We start from the raw sequence: 21575 nt of genomic DNA, 5'->3' as shown, positions 1-21575 counted from the left end.
AAATCAAGTTTGAATAAAGGTTTGTCCTACACTGATCACATTTCTCTAATTTTCTTTTATATTCTCTTTATATTATTTCTTATTTCATAGAATATTGCACAATTATCATACAATTTCATACAATTATCTAACTGTAGCCTAAGTTGTAATCTTACAACTTCTCTGACACATTTGCTTTCTTTCTGTCTTTCTTTCTTTCTATTTTTATTTAATTTAAACATGTAAAGGGTTATGTAGCCACAAGTATTAGAAAGGAGGGGAAAAGGAAAAGTGCATAAATTCTTACAAGAATACAGGACTTATTTACCCATCAAATTAATAACTTTTCTCAAAAGAAGAGATATCATGGTTTTGTTTGTTATAAGGTAATTTTGACATACAGTCACATACAACTTTCAAGTCACTGCAAATTGCCTGCGGTAAAAGTTCTGTATTTATTGGATATGAAATAACAGCTTATATTTAAAAAAAACGTGGTGTGGATGGTAATTCTAAAACAATAGCCTCTTATTTAAGCTACTTTGGCTATTACGGTAGTCTAATTTAGCCTCGAAATGCGTTGTTCTTTTTTCCCCACCAGTAATCCGACATGTAGGCGCTCCGATTGGCTGGCAGGCGAGCCACTTTTGAACATGAATTACTAGCCAATCCGAGCGCAGAAGGCGAGACAACTCCAACCAATCCTAGTGCACGGTGGGTGGGGCTTTTCGAAAAACCGGTGGGTTAAAAAAATAATAAACAACGCCTGTCGAATCTCCCGCAGTGCATTTTTCGTTGCTAGGCAAGAAAGCTGCGACACGCGCCTTCGCAACCAGAAGGTTCTGTTTTCATTCGGTTTCTCATCACAGCCTTTATTATTGTTTTTCCGCATATTCGCGCTGCGGAACCCACGTTTTAAACGAAACCGGTGTGTGCTTTTGTTCATTTTTTTCTTTCACGACCAGCGTTGCCTGCCCTCTGCGTGTCAGCCAGCGCTAGCCGAGCCAGCTGAGGCTCCTCTACATTTGGCGTGCTGAAAGTGCAGAGTGCTGTGAATGGTCCCAGCGCAGAGTTACTGAGCGCAGCAACAGCAGCAGTACAGGGCGGTGTTCATGCCAGATCTGCAGCGTGCGAGCTTTCCGTGCCGCAGCATGAATCCGTGGCTGGGAGAGCAGGGTGAAGCCGGAGCTCCGGACTCCCCCTCCACTCTGCTCCCCGACTCTTCTTTCCTCTTTCTGACCGAGCCGCAGCCCCCCGCTCAGGACGGCGGGGCTGATCTGCCAGCTCTGGCGCCCGTGAGCGGCTCTCGCCACCGGGCCCTGCCTCCTCATCCCCATTCTCACCCTCCCGCCGCCGCGGCGCTGCGCAACGACCTGGGCTCCAACATCAGCGTGCTGAAGACGCTTAACCTGCGCTTCCGCTGCTTCCTGGCCAAAGTCCACGAGCTGGAGAGGCGCAACAAGATCCTGGAGAAGCAGCTGCAGCAGGCGCTGGAGAGCAACGCGGGTGAGGAAGGGCCGCGGGCGCAGAGCAAAGAGAGCGCGGTGCAGACCGGCTTCGTGGGGCCCATCCCCGTCCGGCCCTCGTCCCTGCCCTTTCAAAACTCCAACAGCTCCTCCGCGAGGAGACCCACCGTTTTGTTCACGCCTCCTCTGGCCGCTGCGCTCCAGGCTCGGAGTGCGAATCCGGCCATAACGCTCAGCGCATCGACGCCCACCGAGCCCGCCGCGGCCAACACGAACAACTCCAACAATGCGCCCAATGTGAATAGCGCGGCCCCCAACCCTCCTCCCCGCTTCCTCCCCGGCACCATCTGGTCCTACAGCCCCAGCCGGAGATGGGGCGCGGGCACAGAGAGGGTCACCAGCCCTGGTGTGTCCTGGGTGCACCCAGACGGTGTGGGCGTGCAGATAGACACCATCACCCCCGAGATTCGGGCACTGTACAACGTCCTGGCCAAAGTAAAGAGGGAGAGGGACGAGTACAAGCGCAGGTGAACGGCCGCGGCGGGGTTATTTGCATGGATGGGTTGCATGAACGGGAAATGCATGTGCACTCTGGGCCTGGATCAGGTTACCACAGTCGTGACAGATCCACCAAGAAAGGTTAGAGTGCGTTTTAGGTATTGCACGTGTAGCAAATGAAGGTGCTTTTGACTGGTGTGACAGGGTGCGTCTCAAACCAAACCCTTGTTCCATATGTACCAGTACACTACTGTATGTAGTATAGTAAAGAAATAGACCCTATATGAGCTATAGTACACTAGTGTTATAGTACATTGCCAGGAACTTGGTTGGCAAGTTAATGCCACAATTTTGTGGCTAGCACTTTGCTTAGAGTGGTTCACTTATTAACTTATTAACTCTCTATTGACCACTATTTAGTGAAGTAGCTGGGAAACAACCATAACTTTAACACATTCAAACAATACAGAATGACTGACATTGCAATAATTTGGAGTGATTCCAAATGCAGCCTAAATGTATGGTCATGATCAAGACACCTTTCTCAAATACGCCCTATGGTGAAGTAGCTGAAGATTCAGTAATTTTGTAGAGTGCCCCAGAATAGAAATTACCTTAGGGCACTGAAATGTATGCTCAGATTCCACAGTGCACCTCAAAATGTAGGGGACAAATATGTGCCCTCTTCAGTCTACTCCAGTATCCAGATGCTGTTGTACAGTGGTCACCAACGATTCTACTGGAGATCTACTGTCCTGAAGAGTTTTGTTCCAACCTGGATCTAACATTTGTCCCTTCCCCGCCCCCATTACCAAGAACTTCTGAAAAGGTTAATTATGTGGAGCAGGTGTGGCAGGTTGTGGTTGGAACTAGACTCCACAAGAGGGTTGAATTCCAGCACCATAGTTGGTGACCTCTGCTGTTGTACAGCTGGTCAGAATCTGAGATGTGTAAACACTGGATACTATTCAGTTCAATTGTTCCATGGTTTATGAAGTGGGTGGCTAAATTTGAGAAGATGGTGGATACTGTTCATAACAGAACACATGGATGTCTTAAATAATAAAAACATTAAAATATGTATGTTTCGCCAACATATAAGAAAATATGAAATGCTCAAAGGATGCTTGTCATTAGAAGTTCCAGGTTAATACATCATGGTTAGAGGGGCAACTGGATGTGATATAAGGAATCTGTAGAAAGAGTCCCACACTCACTTGAACCCTGCAATAAGTAAGCACTGCTGCAAATAGCCATGTACTGTGGAGTACTGGATTATGATCTGATGTCCTAATCAGTTCACTCACTTCCGTTTTCCATAAATAGTAACTTGGCATGTATAGAACTGGGGTGCAATTTGAGACACACTCTATGGCTGAACCTTGCAGTGTCCAGAGCAACAGAGGGCTCAGCAAAAAAAGCCCCAAGCAGCTGCATTAAGCAGGCCTGAGCCCCACTGACGTCAGCATGCTCCAGTAAGTGAAAGTGAGTGCATGTGAGTGCTGTCCATGCTCCTGGTGCTGAGGCACAAGCTTCTTTCTGTTTTCACTTAGTGCTAAACCGTGGTGCTAAAAATAACTAAGCCAAAAAAGGTTTGGAGCGATGCCATAGAAGAACCCTTTTTGGTTCCCTAACATCTTTCTGCAGGCCTCCTAGTGACCAATACTGCTGAAATTAATATAATCAAATAAAATATTTTCTCCTTAACTCTTAATTAGGACACTGTTGGCTCTCTGTGTGTTAAAAATTGTGAATCTCTGTTAAGCTGCTAGTGAGTAATGGGCGGTGGGTAATGGGGAGGGGTGAGAACCACCTGCTGTGAAAACAATTCACATCTTTCCAAAAGAACAGCCATGCTGAGATAAAACAGATAACAGACGGGTTTGGTTCTTACTGTATGCAAAGCATCTTGACATATTTTCACTACATTTTCCCAGCATTCATTTAAAGGGGGAGGTGGGTTTCAGCTACTTCATGTTGAAGTCCTATACAAGACCGGAACATGGTGTGCCTTGTGAGCAGTCATAAATTGTTTGTCTTATGATCCAGCAAAATTAATTGCAGTGATGAATTGGTTCTCGCACCCAGTAGCTCCAGTTAAACTGAACCTGGGGTTATTTCTGAAATGGATAAGTGCAGCTGTTAGAGCTTGTGTGTCCTGACTGGCCTAGAGGATCATTTTGTGATTGTTGAATGGAGAATTATAGCAGAGCCCATTTCCTCTAATTCATGTTGGAGGCACTGATCTGTGACAAAAGGGAATTTTCAGGGAAAATGGGATATGATTAGTGTACACTTAACAGTTTGTTCACTTGAAATATTACACACAAACTACATCATACCACACACCAGCATGGAGTGCGCTCGGCCTTTTTGGAGACCTAGTGACATCAAATCAGACATAGAGAGGGATTTGTCTGTGCATTAAGGAATGGAGAAGGAATGAGGATGAGAAATCAATCAGTGAAGTGAGGAGTGAAGGCATAGGCTATGTATTAAATCAGTTTGGACTTGAAAGCCCCTAGTAAAAGCTTCTCTTTATGGAATTACACTTTATTCCCTGAGGAAAAACTGCAGCTTTGTGTCCTGGCCTATCTCACAATTACTAAGCCAAGTGGCCCCATTCCCCCTGCAGTCACACAATAACTGTTTTATTTAAGGCTGACGAGTCATAAAGACCCCCATCTGTATGTGTACACTGACTCTCCGCTTGTGGCATGTGAAGAGTAATTTTAACTCAGAAGTTTTGTCATCCTGAGCATGTCTCTGTCTATTTTTACACTTCAGACTCTCTGTGTCTTTCTCTTGGTTAGTCACTGTAATATTATTCATTCATTCACACTATGCAAGCTGATTGTCCTTCCCTGTGTATCATTACTTCACACTGTATCTGCATTGCAGTTCACAGGCTAGCACTGACGGAGTCATCTTCCTCTCCTCCTCCTCTCTCTCTCTGCTTCCTCCCCTCCCTTGCTTTCTTTTTCTCTCTTTTTCTCTCTCACCTTCCCCATCTATCATTCCTTCAGTAATTGTGTTTCGGCATCTTGGAATTGCTTGTAATGTTTGCTGTAAGTCTAAACTTGTATTCTGGCGAGAAGGCTTTAATAAGCTTGGAGAATACTGCAGTGCACTGCATTTAAAAGAGCCCTTACGTAAGAGAGAGCGTGTGCGGCGAGAGAGCAGAGGACTCGCTCAGTTCTACTCTACTGCACACTTCTACTGTGCATGCTCTCCACTATGACTAATGAATCACTGTGCAAGCTTTTGGAAGTCGTCACGCTAGCACACTCATATATGCACAATACAAAGTCCTCATGCAAGCCTATTTGATTGGCAGTATTAATCTGTAGTCTGTGTTTGCATATCACAGTGATGAAGCTTCGGTCCTGGAGCCTAGTGGTTCGCCACCTTGGTCCTGAAATACAGTGCTGTCCAGTTACCATTAAGTACAAATTATTCATTTTTCAGGAGATCTTTCTAGTAGATTAGATAAAGATAAACCACTTGCCCAAGGAAGGGGACAGTTAAAGCAAAATAAGTGGAAAAACTGGAGTTTCCAAAACTGGAGTTTAAAAAATTATTCAAGATACAGAGAAAATGGTACTCCTAAATTCAAGACCTGCAAGACCTGGTAGACCACCAAAACTGTCACCATCAGATAAACAGTATTTAAAGGACCCGTATAACTGAAAAGCAATTTTCCCTTGGAGTTTGAAGTAATGTGTAAACACTGACAAAGTTTTAAAACATGCCATATGCTACCCAGTCCATACATATATGAAAACCATGCGGCTCATTTTAAATGAACAGTTTCTGTGATGTCACCAGAACCAATTAATTTGCATCTGTCTAACTTTTCAGCCCACAGTAGTTTAGCTCCACCCATTTATATTGAACTTACAAGGAGTATTTCAGTTCTGAGTTCTTTTTGAATGAGGCACAATACAGGGCCATTTAGAATAGAGTTCATTTATCTTACATCAGTCTTAAAGGTACAGTAACAAAAACAGGCTTTTTAAATCTAAAGTATAAAGAGAGGCTGGAAAATGGTAATGAAAAAATTAATTATTGGTTCATAAAACCACCCAGATGTATTAAGCAGAGCAGAAGAGGGAAATTCAACAAAATGTAAGATATGGGCCCTTTAAAGCTTTCATCTTTTAGGGATAATTAAGCTCCATTCTTGATCTTCAGATCTGAAAAAGATTTTTTTTTTCTGAAAATGTGTTTCTGTCAACACTGTGAGTCTGAAAGGATATGTAGCTGTCAAGAAGCTGCTACTAATAAAGTGAAATTTACAAATCAAACAAGGAAGCTGGTGATGTTCCCAGTATGATGCACTGTCCACCCCAGAGTCCAGACCTCAACATCACAGAATGCATGTGATGTTACTTGGATCATACAGAGTGAACTTTGGAAGCTGTAATAAAGGCAAAAAGTAGACACCCAAAAAACTGAAACTTCTGAAATTATATCTAGTTAATGAGGCTTCTATGTTATTTTCTGTTAAATATTTGTCTTCTCCTTTTTTCTCATGCTGAAAGATAAATAACTTGTACTTGATGGTTGTTTTGATGGGAAATGAAACAAATGAAGGGTGGTCTTTGGCTTTTGCGCAGTACTGTACTTGTACCTTGTGTATTCAGGTGTTTTCCCTGCTCTAAAACATTCAGTCCAAGCAACCAACTAATGGCTTGAAGTGGGTGTGTTAGAGCAGAAAACCGTGCAGGACAGGGGGTACTCCAGGAAGTTGTGTTATATTAAACTTGTTTAGGTTGATGACTGTTTTGTCTTTTTTTTTTTAAGATGGGAGGAGGAATACACAATGAGAGTGGATCTCCAACAGAAGGTTAAAGACCTACACGAGGTAAGAAGATCTAATATCTATTATTGTGCTATTTTGTATTCTCTCCTTTTCTCAGTCTCACTCGTGTGGGCTCTTTCTCAGTCTCACTCTCACTCGTGGGGGTGCCCTCTCTTCCTCCACCCCTCATCCTGTTATTTGCAACTCTTTGTTCATTCTGATTCACAATTCCGCTCATTCTTATGATTCATCTTTATATTCAGTGGAGAGTGTGAGACTGAACTAGACTTTAATAATAGAGGGAGGAGATGGGATGAAGGTGAGATGCCAGAAGAATTGTCAAGCTTAAATATGTTCCTCCTGGGACCTGACCGATATATTGGTTGGCCAATAATATTGGCTAATATTAGTGAGCCACGGTATAATTGGCATTGGCCTATAACATCAGCAATAGCTAGTGCCTCCTGATAATATGGCAGAACTTTAGACATGTAAGCTAGCAGCTCCATATGAGAAATTCTTTGTTTACTTAATGACTGAACTGGTGAACATGAACAGAAGACACCATCATGTTAAAGATACAATATCCATCCAAACCTAAACTTCAGCATGAGAAGAACATTCAAAACAAAATAAAATGCTGTAACAAAAAGAAACCAGAAGCATAAGGCATTCTGGGTAGCTCTGTCCCCAGGACTACAATGTACTATGTATTGCATGTTCTGAGTTTCTACTGTTTATTTGAGTTATTATGATTATTATATTATGAAATGTAATGATTGAGAACTGACAATGATGTTGGTCAATAAAGTACTATTTAACTAACACTGAGTATAAAATTAAAATATAAGAGACAAATATAAAATGATACTGGTCAATATTATTGAGAGTTTTAGCCCTAGTTCCATTATTAACCATCTGGGGTCTAAGAGCATTTTCTCAAATCTTGCATATATTCCTAAATTCACCTTTAAAGGCACTTGCATATAACATGATACCCATATGTCTCATTTCAAAAATTATCTTCTGCGCTACTTTCCAAAAATGTTGCAGCAACTTCAGCGACTGTGAACTGTGACTGTGTGCTTTGCATGCCATTTCACATGTGTTTCCAATGTCGACTGAATGAGGAATGAAGGATTTCCAACATATTGGGTAAGTTCTTAGCGATTTCCTGAGTGTCCTTTGGTCAGTTTCACACAAAATGTACACAAAATGGACAAACTTCATTCCAAGTATCTGTCTAGTATCATGTTTAAGGGATATGACTATAAACCAAGGGTGCTATCAACCATGGGGACCATGATAGAAAAAAACTGTATAAGGGCACCTCTTTTCGCCATCAACTACAGCAATGCCATTTAACACTACACTGCAAAAAATGGTATTCTGTCAAGTAAAATTATCTTAAATATAGTAAATAGATCTAATATTTCTCCTGTTGAGATTGTTGTAAGCTTAATTTAAGAATGTTTACCTTCTTTCTAGACATTTTTTACTTGTGTTAAGTAATTTTATAACTCACTGTGTTGACAGATCATTTTGCTTGTTTTACGAAATGTGCTTGAAACCAGCAACATTATCTGCAAGTATAGTTAGATAATTTTACTTAATAAGATGACAAGTGAAAAGTTTCTAGAAATAAGCGAGATAATCTTATAATAAGTGCACAACCATCTCAAAATGGGAAATATATAGATACATCGACTAGATTTAAGATCATTTCACTTGACAAGATGACTTTCTTTGGAATGTATTCTAAACGCTTGTTCAAATGGGTTATTAAACTTATATTTTGAATGCTCTTTGGTAGGTCAGAGGCAGCCGAGTGGCTTGTTTTCAAAATGTACAAAGCTGGAATGTTTTTTCTCTACGTTCTGTGGTCTTTTGGCAGGGCCTGAGTCAAGGATGGAAACTGTTATGATTTTCTCTCCCTTTTTATCACTTTTCAGCAGTTTTATCTTGGCCCTAAGCTCATTGCAGATGTTTTCTGTGTTCCTGGTGTTTATGTCCTGTCCTGTTTTTATCCTGAACGCTCAGTGTCTATGTGCTACTATATTCATTGTATAGCCTAATTAGACAAACCCAGAGGAATGTGTTTAACATATCTTTGATCTGAAATGAGAATAATGATCTTCATTCCCTGCCCTACACAGCTACAGCACTGCCCAGTGTAATATTTGCCCTACTCTAATACAGCTGAATCATCTCATCAGTTCACTATCAAACCCCTCATGAGCTGAATGAGCTCTTGTACTGTGTTTATTTAATATAAGAACACGAAATAAAAGCTAAAGCCTAAACCCTTTACCCTGTGTTCTGTTTGAGCAAGTGAAGGCTGAAATTAGCCAGTCAGCAGTGCTGGGAGGGCTTGGGTTTCAAATTACACTATTACATTGACATTAATGCTCTTTTGAAAAGTCTATATGTATTCCAGGAGTGTATTTAATGTGCATTTGGAAAACCAGTAGGCCCTACAGTTCTATAAGCAAGATTATATTGAGACAACTAATAATTATTTATTTGTCAGTATTACACAATTGCAATTTATACCAAGACTTTGAGTTTATATATGCAATCCTGTTTTAATTTGTGTTGGTTTAGCTTGTTTTTTCTCAAGTACCCTTGACACTGCTCTTACTTTCTGAGCCAGGTGTGTTTTTGAGGTGGGGTGTCCACTTTCCTCTGTTATTTTTGAAATTTTCCTGTTTCAGCTTGAAATTCCTGCAGGCGGAATGTGTCAGGTATGTTGGTATGTAGGTTTGTGATGGAGGCCCTATGAATGTTACAGACACAGTGGCCCATTTATTAACTTAGAGTCTCAGAGTAACGACACTGCTCTAAAATCAGGTCTCTTCAGTTCATTTAATGCTAATCAGTGTTATATGAAAGATGTAAACTGAACCCAAATCATCATTCTTACTCTGAGAATAAGTTAAATATGACCAATTGTCTCTGGCTAAAGTAGTCCCAGTTGGTTTACAGGATTGGAACACTGCACTGTGCAGCTTACCTAATTCAAAATATTTTGTCTGCAATATAATCATTTATGTTGTCTTGTGTGTATGTGTGTTTAGGACCTGCAGGAGAGTGAGGTGTGTCAGGATGAGCTGGCCCTCAGAGTGCAGCAGCTTAAGGCTGAGTTAGTCCTGTTCAAGGGTCTAATGAGCAATGTGAGTGTAATCACAAAACACCCCAAAGGAAAAATGTCTTTCTTAAGGTTAATGTTTCTTTGTCTGAAGAAAAATAAAGCAAATCTCAATACTGTATGAATGATCATTGCTTTCTGAATTTCACCTAAACCCCTCTTGGGAAAAATGAGATTAACATGAACAGTAATTGTAAGATATTCTGAAGACAAATGAGAAAAGCATGGGTTCTGCTTCTACTCTCACAGAGACGCTGAAAGAGCTCTGAGATGAAGATAAGGTCTAATTTAGTAAATTACAAGATCTTATACTTTTTAATGGAAATATTATTCTGTTAATACTTGGGTGAGATGAGTCAGACATGAAAGAGCTAAGCTAATTTCAGAAATAGAAGAAGGAGAATTGCCCTCACTGATTTCAAACAGGAGATAACTACGCCTAGAATAACTACAAGAGATTAAAGTTAGATTTATTGCACTTACATGTACATTATTTAAAATAGCTTTAACATAATTTAAATACACTTTTATGGAGTTTAGAAAGCTTTCTTGGTCATTGAAAGGTCCTGTTGCCACATATTTCTTTAAATTAAATGCTTATGGGATAAATTTAAAGCTTTTATATAAATCTTAAACTGTCAAACACTTAAAAGTACTAAAATTTAAACTTGAGTTGATGAGTAAGATTTTTTATTGTTTGTGAATTTTTTTATACGAATACTGACCAGTAATACTATAGTTTGATTAAAGATTTATTGGAATAGCACATTAGCATAGCAAAAACATGTTTTGCAAACAGTATAATAAATTTATTAAGTTATTGTGTAATGAAGTGAGTACTTTGCTTTCTCACAAATAGGACTTGTCTGACTTGGACAGTAAGATCCAGGAGAAAGCGATGAAGGTGGATATGGATATCTGCAGACGCATCGATATCACAGCTCGCCTCTGTGATCTGGCACAACAGAGGAATTGCGAGGACCCAATCAAAATCTTCAAGGTGTGGGAACACACCCACACTAACCCATACACACTGCCTCTACCTGTTTCTGACTCTACATTGGAGTGAAATGTGTATTTGCACTGCACTGCTTACTCATTTTTGTGGGGAGAGAATGAGCAGGTTGGTGTTCAAATGTAATGCCCATCTGGAACCATGCATCTAAATTCATCTGACCCATTTGCAAGAATATTTGCTCAATAAAGGCTCTAATAATTTCTCTCTAGAAATTGGCTGATTCTGTACAGCTCAAGTAACTGTACACTAAAGCCTGCTGGATTAGTTTTGATCAGATTTTGCATTATTTGCTCATTTTGATGGATTAGACTTGATTTGAAGATGCTTGAAGGACATTTCCTGCCTCAACATTCTCTCCCTCTGCCGCAATGCTGAAATGTTTTTCTGCTGATGTTTCTTTCTTGGAGGTGATGTGTGTCGAATTATGGACAGGCTGTGGAACAGGTCAGATGTCAGCATTGTTTATTTTTTTGCCTGTGTACTTCCACTGCTTTCTCCTACGGTCTTTGTAAATTCTTTTCCTTTCAGGTACCAAGCCCTCAATCATCCATCAACAATCGTTCACGGAAGCAGACAGCTCAGCCTGCCAATGGCAGTGAGACAGATGAGCCAACCAGCACCTCAGAAAGTGATGGAGGTGGAACAAAAGAGGAGGATGCGGGCACCACCTCAGCCAATCAGATTAATGAAGAGATGCAGAGGATGCTATCCCAACTGTGAGTTGTTTCCTATACCATGTCTTCATTAATCAGATGCTAAAAAAGTAGCACCTTATATTTGGCATGAGTTCAAGAGAAATATGCATTCACAGGGAGAAAGCGTTGGACAATCAGACACTTTGTGGACCTTCATACTAATTTAGTGCGTTGCCCAGCTCATTAAATATTGAGTCTAGAAATTAGGGCTGTACATATTTACACATGTATCATGTCGCATTATAGTAGTAATTACAGTTGTTCTACAGTTCTATAATAGCTACAGTTGTACTACAGTATGAGTATGAGCAGTTGAACAGTGGAATTAGAATGAACATCTGCCAATGCAGTAATGTTTTACCCAATTTTTTCCCCTGAGATTGCTGCCAGTTTATTAGGCAATTATGTGTACCTACACCCAATAAACATATTATCAGGTACACCTACAATATAGATGCACTTTGTAGGTTTGATGCTGCTGTACTTCTAGGGGTTGCACGACTTCAGATTTTTAAAAGCCGACAGTTATGTGATAAAATGTGTGGAGAATGGAACACTTTACCACAAGCAACTTTAAAAATCTGACTTAAAAAATCTGTGACAGTCCACAGGTCAGTAGAGCATGATGTGCCTGGAATCTCGCAAATTTTTGTCCGACTTAGGTGCACCCAAAGCAGCCTTGCCAAGACACTTGCCCACAGTGGAGGTCCAGAGAGCCAGAAAAATTTAGAGCACTGTAACTCATCAAAAATAAGAGTAACCATCAAACCGTCAAACTTTAGCAGATTTTAGGGCATTATGCCACATCTCCAAGACACATGAGGTTTTATTGTAGTTTTCGGTGAACTGCAGATAACATCATTCAATATCTAAACTTGGAAAAGACAAACAAGTGCCATGTTTAAAAATACTACCAAAACTTTGAATACAATGATTTATATTCAATATTTCACATCCCAGTTACAGTACTAACACTGCTATCTTTATGATCAAACATGCAGTTGGAAAGCGTTTTTAAGTACTGACTATATCCACAGTATACTCAGAAGACCATATTGTGACATATTGTAACATAATATAGCGTGACAAATATATTGTCCTATTGCCCAGCCTTAGGGGCAACACACATTACTATACCGTTACCATTGTGGTATCACTGCTGTGCTGAAAATGATCCACTACCCAAATAATATCTTGTCAGTGGTGGTCCAGTGTTGGTCCCGTTCCATTCATGGACAGGGTATAAGGTGTCTAACGAAGAAAATGTATATGTTACAAAATGCATCTGTGTGGTAGGTGTACCTCATAAAATGGACACTGAGTAACAGTACAAGGGACACTACTGTGCTAAATCAGAGATTGCTTTTCAATTATTTAATTTACAGTCAAAAATAGCCATTATGTGCAAGTTACTTGTTTTAAGCATCAAGAAAAAAAGCAGGAAACATGTTTAACAGAAACAGAAAATTACACTCAACTTAATATAATATCAAATTCTGCAGGGATGTTTTTTGCACAAATTTAAAGTTCAGCCCTAGAAGTTTGTTGCATTTTCTGCTTCTGACAATCCAAGCAATCTTAAACACATTAAGTGATGTTGAGGTCTGGATTCTGCTATGGTCAGTCCATTGTTCTGAGAACACAACCAGTTCTTTATTTGAGTTGCTTGAGTTTCTTATTTTTTTGTCTATTTTCTTTTTACAGTAACGACTTCTAGATAGCTATACATCCTTTCAGACTCATAGTGTTGGACAGAAAGACCTGTGGATTTTTTCAGATCTGAAGCACTTCTTTCTTCTCTCTCTCTCAACGATGAAAGCTTTAAGTACTGTTTATCTGATGGTGACAGTATAGGTGTTCTATCAGGTCTGGATAGGGTCTCTTTTTTTGTTTTGTCTTCTAATATCTTTTCATGTCTTTTATGTTTTGAACTCCAGGTTTGGAAACTCCTGTTTTTCACTTATTTTCATTTTACTTTCCCCTTTCTTATGCAAATGTGGATCTAAGTGGATCTCCTTAGGATTGTCTCCTGAAAAATGAACAATGAATTAATGAGTGGTCTATGACTTTTGCACAGGACTGTGCAACTCAGAGTATATTTACTTAATTTACCATTAGGATATTGTTATTGCTCTGATGCACCTTCCTGTGTATGTTTTAGCCGTGAGTGTGAGTTTGAGGATGACTGTGACTCTTTGGCCTGGGAGGAGACTGAGGAGACCCTGCTGCTATGGGAGGATTTCCCAGGATGCACTCTGACCACAGACACTAATCACAGTGAGGTAAGAAATGTGATGTGCAAGTAGGTGGGCACTCAGTCCACAAGGGGAGAAAAGGAGGAAAACGGTTTTCAAATGTGATGCCAAACTCATTTGGAAATTTTTGGAAAGAATATATACTCAATATAGTCTCTAGTAATTTCCCTAGAAAATACAGGGAAATTCTGAACAATTTACATAACTGTGCCCACTACATCTACAGTTTTTTGGACTCTCTTCCACCAAATCAGAGGTGGATTGGCTACTGTTTTAAAGTTAGTTTGCACCTGTAATAAACTGGAGCAACATTAAACATGGCTGGGAGTCACAAAGGTAAAGGGTTCATACGGTCATGAAAATCCTGGAAAAGTTATGGAATGCAGAAATTAGGTTTTCCAGGCCTGGAAAAGTTATGAAATATAATACGTGCTGGAAAAGTCATGGAATTTTTATGACTTTTCCCCCTTGCGGTTTGTCATCTCATGACATTTGAAGCACTCAAGGTTTTAAACACTCAGGTCTTTTTCTCTCTCAGAAAAGCTGTGTTGTCTAATGTTAAATTAGTGCTGGGCAGTAATAATAAAATTCAGGATCATGACATTTTCAAATATATCACAGTATCACTGTGTCAAAGTTTTGCATTACTGAAATGCTTGAACCCATGTTTCCTGAGTTTTTATGAATTTTAAGCAAAAGACGTTCAATTAGCATCTATGAGTAACGTGCACAAAATAAAAATACACCGCTTGAAACAGAGACTCTACTTTTTATTATGTATAAAATGCTTATAATCTATCAAATATATCAGTAAACATGTCACTAAAAATGGAAAGGATATGGCAGTATTACAGTATACCGGTATAGATGAAATATGGCCCAGCACTGTACTAAATGTTGGGCATGGAAATTATTTTTGTGTCATGGAGAAGTCAAGAAAAAGTAATGGAATTTCAATTTAAAAAGTTTATGGACCCTAAAGGTGCTGAAGATATTAAAGGCATCATGCTGCTTGATGTGTACATCATCAGAGTAGATGGGCTTGATTAAATTCAGTCTTCCTCAAGGTGACGTTTTTTGTCTTGACTTTTACTTGATGGCTATGGAAGTCACATTCATTGGGAGCTCTGATTTTGCAAACGCATATATTTTAGCAATAGTGAAAATAGCTAATAAATTGCTTCATAGTGGATTTATTCAGGATAGTTGTGCGACAATAATATTGGCTGCTTTAGGGAGGTTTTTAGTGGCTGTTAATGAGACAGATGACATGATGGCACTAGATTAAGCACTGTTTAAAAGTATATAAGGAGTATATGTAGCAACAACAAACAAAACTCTAAATTAACTGTACAGATATGTGTAAGGAAATATTTTACACATTTTTATCCATCCAACCCTTTATTTTCCCCTTTTATAGGGTTCCTTTACTCCCTTTCTCCATCTTCTTCATTTTTGTCTTTTACATAAGTTTGTAAATTACTCATGTACATTCGACAGTGTCTCTGTGTCCATACAGCCACAAAAATGAAATGTTGGTGACTGCTGGTAGCATACAGAAATGTGTATGTGACCATAAAAATCAACAAATTAAACCACCCAGATAGAATAAGAACAGCTATGTCTGGGTCAGCACAGATCGATGGCATGCTGTGTTTGGTGCTAGAACGTGTATTTGTCTCATATTAGTGTGTTTGCACTCATTCTGCTGAGCTTGATGAAAAGGGCCATTGAGAGGAGAACAAGGCTGTTTAGCAAAAGTCATGAGTTACAAACACACACACACACACATGCAGAGGACATATTTAGGTTGATGGACGATGTCAAGTTTGCCACAGGACATTTCTGTTTAAATTCAATACTTGCAATATTTCATTTTTGCTGAACAGCTGACCCACACAAATACCCCAACACACACTGATCAATGCAGCGGATGAGTGGAAGTATGGAGTGTTGCCAGTCATGTTGTTATACCTATTTCAGGGAAAGCTGAGAGGATTTTTAGTGCCTGAGTTTTCCATCAATAGAATATTCCCTCTGGTTATGCTTTATCTTCAGCAGCTGCCTTCGGTATGTCTCACAGAGATAATGTTTCTCTAACATCCCTCTCTCTCTCCTTTTCTCTCTCTCTACTCTCTCTCCTCACTCTCTCTCTCTCTCTCTTTTAGCAGGAGGAGTGTCTGGAGAAGGTGATTAAAGATACAGAGTGCCTGTTTAAGTCCAGGGAGAAGGAGTATCAGGAGACCATCGACCAGATTGAGGTAAGAGAGAGGGAAGGAAAAGCTGCAATTACTCTTACTGTTCTTAAGGTCAATTTAAATATTCTTTTTTTACCCAAGAACTGTTCTAGGACTGTAGTACAGGCTGTGTTCAGCAAGTAATATTGTACATGATTGTAATGGATGCTACATGAACTCTCTCACTGTCTCTGTCTGTATAGCTGGAGTTGGCTACGGCAAAGTCTGACATGAACAGGCACCTGCATGAGTACATGGAGATGTGCAGTATGAAGAGAGGACTGGACGTTCAGATGGAGACCTGCAGAAGACTCATCACCCAAAGCGGAGAGAGGTACGCACACATACATACTGGCACCGAGTGTCACTACATATTGCAGAGGGAAGAATATTTAGCATGGCTTTTAGGCTCATCTCAGTTTCTCGATTAAACGTGATATCTTGATTTAAAAACTAAAATTTGATTAGTAGGCAATATGCATGGTCAGAATGTATTTGTCTTGCCTCATTGTCTTTTATATTTTTACAGTATTGAAGGCTTTTCATCCTTGCTTCCTTTGTTTATCCAAATAAGTATTTTGCAGTTTTTAAAAGGCTATGCAGCATTTGTTGTTTTTGAGTAAGGTTTTTTGCTGAGCTTTTACATTTTTATTGTTTGGCCTTCTCTAAAACTCTGATTACTTGATTCTTTGTCAAACTCATGTGTAGATTACTCAGTTATTTATACAATGAATCGTGTCAGCCCTAATAGCTGTATGAATGTAGGGTTTGTTTACTGCTCGTCAGGGATCTCTTTTCTTTTCCAGTGCAGCTATTTTACATGTATAACATATTGTTTTTCCCCCCTCTCAATGTTGTTATTGCCCTCAGTAAATCCCAATCTCCTAGCCCTGGCGGAGGACTGGAAGGGAGCGATGACTCAGAAAGAGAGAAGACTGGAGAGGGAGGAAGATAATAACGAACAACATAATGAAGAAAAGAAAAAAACATTGTTAACCTCTTCTCATCTCTCTGTTAACCCTAAGCCATATTTAGCGCACAGGTGCTGGTGCAACACTGCTGAAGTCATACTTTCCTCAATGTTAGGGGCATGGACAGACTGTCTGGGTCTTTCAGACCACTAAATATTTCCCAGAATATCAGGGGGGCAATAGAGTTTGAGTCACATGAATAGGCTTTGTGATGACTGACTCTGACAGTGACTGCCCCCTAGTGGTTATAATTGGGATTGATTGATGTTGTATGGGTGTAGTGACGGAGCTGATTTTTTTCCATACCTGTTTTCATTCATCAGAACTATTCTTTTGCACACAGTTAACATTTGCTTTACATTTAAATAAGTAATTGTTGATTTCAGGTAAAGGAATTTCTATTGTTAAAAGATTTGAGAGAATGGGAAGCAAATTAAAGGAGTAGAGGATGTGTTCTGATGGCTATTTGCTGTCTTTACAAGTGAGTGGTAACCTTTGTTATTTGACATAATGGGCAATGCACTCAAAATACTGAATGTTTGAGTCTAGCACACATCAATATCATTAGAATGTCTTTTCTGCTAGTCTTTGTGTGGTGTGGCATTTTGAAGATGTGACCACTGCTAGTCCATGTTCCGTGATTCCATGATAAGGTTCCTCTTCTTCATTTTTTTTAAAACTGAAACCTTGGGTGTCAAACATTCATGAGAATGTTTTTTTTTCTTCTGTTTCTGAGGCAATATGATTTAATGTATTGTGGGTGGTGTAGGATCCTTAATAGTAGTGCTGTATGTTCTCGCTGTAATCTTTTACATAGTATGAATATAAATATTTGCTGTGAAGGGCATAACTTGTGGTCAAACAGAGGGTTGGTTAAGCCTTTTATGCTGTTCTGTGATCAGTATCACAGCGTTTCTTGCTAAAGGGCAACTGGAAAGCTGTTTTACGTACTTGCTCTTGTCTTCCTCAATGGCAGACAATGATATATGAAGACAATATACAAAAACATGTTTGCATTGTCTGCTGTTACAGTTTTTGTGAAAAAGTTGCAGATTAGCAAAGTCAAGATGTTGTTTCTTACTTCCATAATGCTTTGCATGGTTATTCAAGCATTTTCAACATTAGCAAGGTGCATTGTACCTCATTAGTCCACCACCTACTGTGGTCATGTCTTTCAAGAAAACCAGAAAACTAAATGGAAGGCCACTTTGTTCCATTTGGTTCTGTGCTGCCCTTTTACAGTGATGTTGAATCAGTGATCTGTAATAAGAATTGGTAAAAAAAGAGGGCTCAGCACAGTGTAAATGCTAAACCTTTTAAACTATCGCCACATCCTCACCTAAATGTCAGCAGAGCAGATATAACACAAATTGAAAGACGGCCACTTTAAGCTATTCTACTGTATATATGATGCCTGATACCTGAGATGATGTATTATATAGTGTGAAAGGAAATGAACTCCTACACCATGTCTGCGTGTGTGTTTTTGTACTCGTTGGTTAGACGTCCGGTTTTCTGTCGCAGTAGTAAATGCGGAGGTAGTCTCACAGAGTCAGGCGTTTGACTAAACCAATTTTGACAGATTGTGATAGATTTTGCAGCAGATCTGACTAAAATACAGGAAGATTCACTGATTGAGTGACTGGCATGGTTTCAAGCCACTGGCAGTTCACACAAACGCCATTGGTGGCTAGCAAAGTGGAAGCCATTTCACTTGCACAAGGGCGACTGGTGTTTGGCAACTTCAGCCGTCATAAAGCAGAATACAGAAATAGCAGAAATGGACCAATTGGTTAGTGGGTTGGTCAAGGCTCACTTTTTCCATCTCACATGCGAATGTCAGGGGTGCTATAAATACACTTGGCTTCAGTGGTGTTCACAAGTGCAGTGAAACCATGAATACTTTGACCATAGGGTGACAAAGAGTAGCTAGATGAACGTACACCTGAGGAAGAAAAATGCATGCGCACACGCAGGCATCAAAGAGGAGAAATAACATTGTTATATTTCCTAATGTAGCTGGAATAATATAAACCTCTACAGTGCCAAATGTGAACTAAGCTTTCAGGGAATTGACTCTGAGCAGCAAAGAGCATCAGGAGCTGATGCTTCCATACATGGTGCTGAATGCCCAGCTTGTAAATATTTGCTCTGCTTTGAAATTCAAAGAGTCAAATGCTACTATAACTGTATGTAAGCTGTATGTACATGAGTATCCTGCAATAAGAAAAGAAAATTGAGAATGGCTCTTTATGTAACATATTGTACAGTGCAGTCTGTTTAAAGCCTATTCAGATCATGTTTTGTCCAGTTTCAGATCCTCATATCTGCTTCTGTTTTTCATTCTGATTCTTCTAGTTTTAAATCAGCACTCTCCCCCAAAGTCAGAGTCACTTAATTTGGTCTTAATTAGTTTTGTTATCTTGTGTTTTGTACAGGTCGTGTAAAGACGTCCTACTCTGAGTAACAGTTTCCTTTATTACTATCTTCCATTTGTGTAGGTTAGCAGAAAACAGCCCTCTTTCTAGTCCAGATGTGTTTCTTTTAAATGAGAAAAACATACATTTTTTTTACTTAATCACTCAAATGACAAGAAAAGTAGGGCTCTCATTTTGCTTGAAATCCCCCTTTTTGATTTGATTCTTTTATTTGCTTTTAGCAGTGCACATTTGAGACATAGTATGAGCGTGTGTGTGTGTGCGTGCACGCACGTTTTGAATGTGTTTTCTGATTTGCTATACTGACCAGGAATTTACTTGTTGTTTATTTAAATATAAATAGAAAATAATACTTAGATCATTTTATGACCATTTTATGATCTCATGTCTTTAGTCAAAATACTGTACAGAAACTTCTGTTTTCTGGTGTGAATTGTGGCAATAGTGTGCAATACTGTTTGTACAGCACTTGAACCAGCTTTACAAATCTCAGTTTTTCCTTCTCAGATATTAATTCAGACTGCATTGGGAATACCTTAAATTTGAAGCCACTAAAACAATAAGTAAATTTCTTGTATAAAAACTTCTATAAAGAAGACAAACAAAAGGCAAGGAGAAAAGAGAATGCTTATCCAAAAAGTAGGTATGACTGCTATGATATTGTAACCCAAAGGCAATCAGTAAGGATCTTTACTATATAATCGCTGGCTATGCAAACAAGTTCACTATCCCTGTCAGAAGAGTTCTCCCTCATGCTTTCATGCAGATTTAGATACATTCTTGTACCAGTTAGCACAAAACACAAATATGATCTATTGTGCTATTGTTCATGTGGCCCACATACCCTGAATGATGGCCCGAAAGCAGGCCAGATGCGATTGCCAAAATATTTAACTAGATCTAGTAGTTAAACTACTAGTTGAGTAGCTGTTATGATGGTTTATGGTACTGCTTTGGGTATATAAAGTATAGCATTGTTGTTTAGCCAGAGTGCATCAGTAGGGTCAAAAAATGTATATATGAGTTCTAGCAGCTGCATCTGGCCTGCTAGTGGGCCATCATTCCATGTGGTATGTGGGCCACAAACAAATGCTATGGCTAAGGCTCAGGCCATATTAACATTGCTGTCTGCCTCAATATGTACATTATGAACGTTAGTAGCACTTTACTTGAACCCTGCTATGTAAAATTGTAATGCCAGATGTCATATGCTGTCATAAGTTGTCATGAGAAATTTTGTTCAATAATATAATAGTGTTATGTTACCATTACTGGTCAAAGTAAAAATTAGCTTGTGACATAAGATGTCATGACATCAAACATAATGACATCTGTCATGACAATTACCACTATTGGTTACATGACGCTGGTTTATTATTGAACACAAACTGTCATGACAAAAAGACAGCATATGACACCTGCCATGACATATTTATGGCAAGATTGTCAGTTTACGTAGCAGTGTTCAAGTGAAGTGTTACAGAAACGTTTGTGTCATTGGATATCAAAATACTTCAAGGAATTTCTTTAAATCAAGCGCCTTATATGTTTATAGACCATCTCTTATGCTGTTGGCATCCGTTAGCTGTGATCTCCAAAGGCTACAATGATCTGAATCCAGATTTGTACCATTTGACTGTAAGGCATGAATAAAAAGCTAATCGGATTAATTGGATAGTAATTATTTCTGAATTCCGAAAAGAAGGCAAAGAACTGAGAAGCTAATCGAACCACACAGGGATGTTTTGCTTGATTTAAAGAAATCTTTTGACAGGGTGGCTGGACTCATACTAAAGGCATAACAAGAATTGCATTGCCTGCTTTAATGAGTGCTGAAAGACTGGATCTTTAAAAAGACTTGAAAAATAAAAGATAATGCTGAAGAAACACTTTGCAGAGTGGAGTTTTTGTGTCACGGAGTTCGTTTCTTTCTGTCTTTGCCTTTCATTTCTTTGCTGACTCTCTTTTCCTTTCTTTCTTTCTTTCTTTCTTTCTTTCTTTCTTTCTCTCTCTCTCTTTCTCTCTCTGTCTCTCTCACATACACTAAAGTACTTTTGGAAAATGAA

The 21575-nt window shown here is 39.3% G+C and overlaps 1 protein-coding gene across 1 annotated transcript; it reads left to right on the top strand.

The window, feature by feature from the left end:
* Positions 1-197: 197 nt before the first annotated feature.
* On the top strand, positions 198-21396 carry iffo1b (intermediate filament family orphan 1b). The gene is made up of 9 exons (XM_036584553.1): positions 198-1972; positions 6750-6810; positions 9825-9920; positions 10755-10895; positions 11442-11629; positions 13770-13899; positions 16032-16124; positions 16304-16434; positions 16971-21396. The coding sequence occupies exons 1-9, from the start codon at positions 1092-1094 to the stop codon at positions 17053-17055; spliced, it is 1806 nt and encodes a 601-aa protein (XP_036440446.1). The 5' UTR covers positions 198-1091; the 3' UTR covers positions 17056-21396.
* The last annotated feature ends 179 nt before the right edge of the window (positions 21397-21575 follow it).

Source organism: Colossoma macropomum, unplaced genomic scaffold (genome assembly GCF_904425465.1).
Source record: "Colossoma macropomum unplaced genomic scaffold, Colossoma_macropomum, whole genome shotgun sequence".
NCBI lineage: Eukaryota > Metazoa > Chordata > Actinopteri > Characiformes > Serrasalmidae > Colossoma > Colossoma macropomum.
The sequence above is the reverse complement of the archived record's forward strand: the minus strand, read 5'-3'. Positions and strand labels throughout refer to the sequence as shown.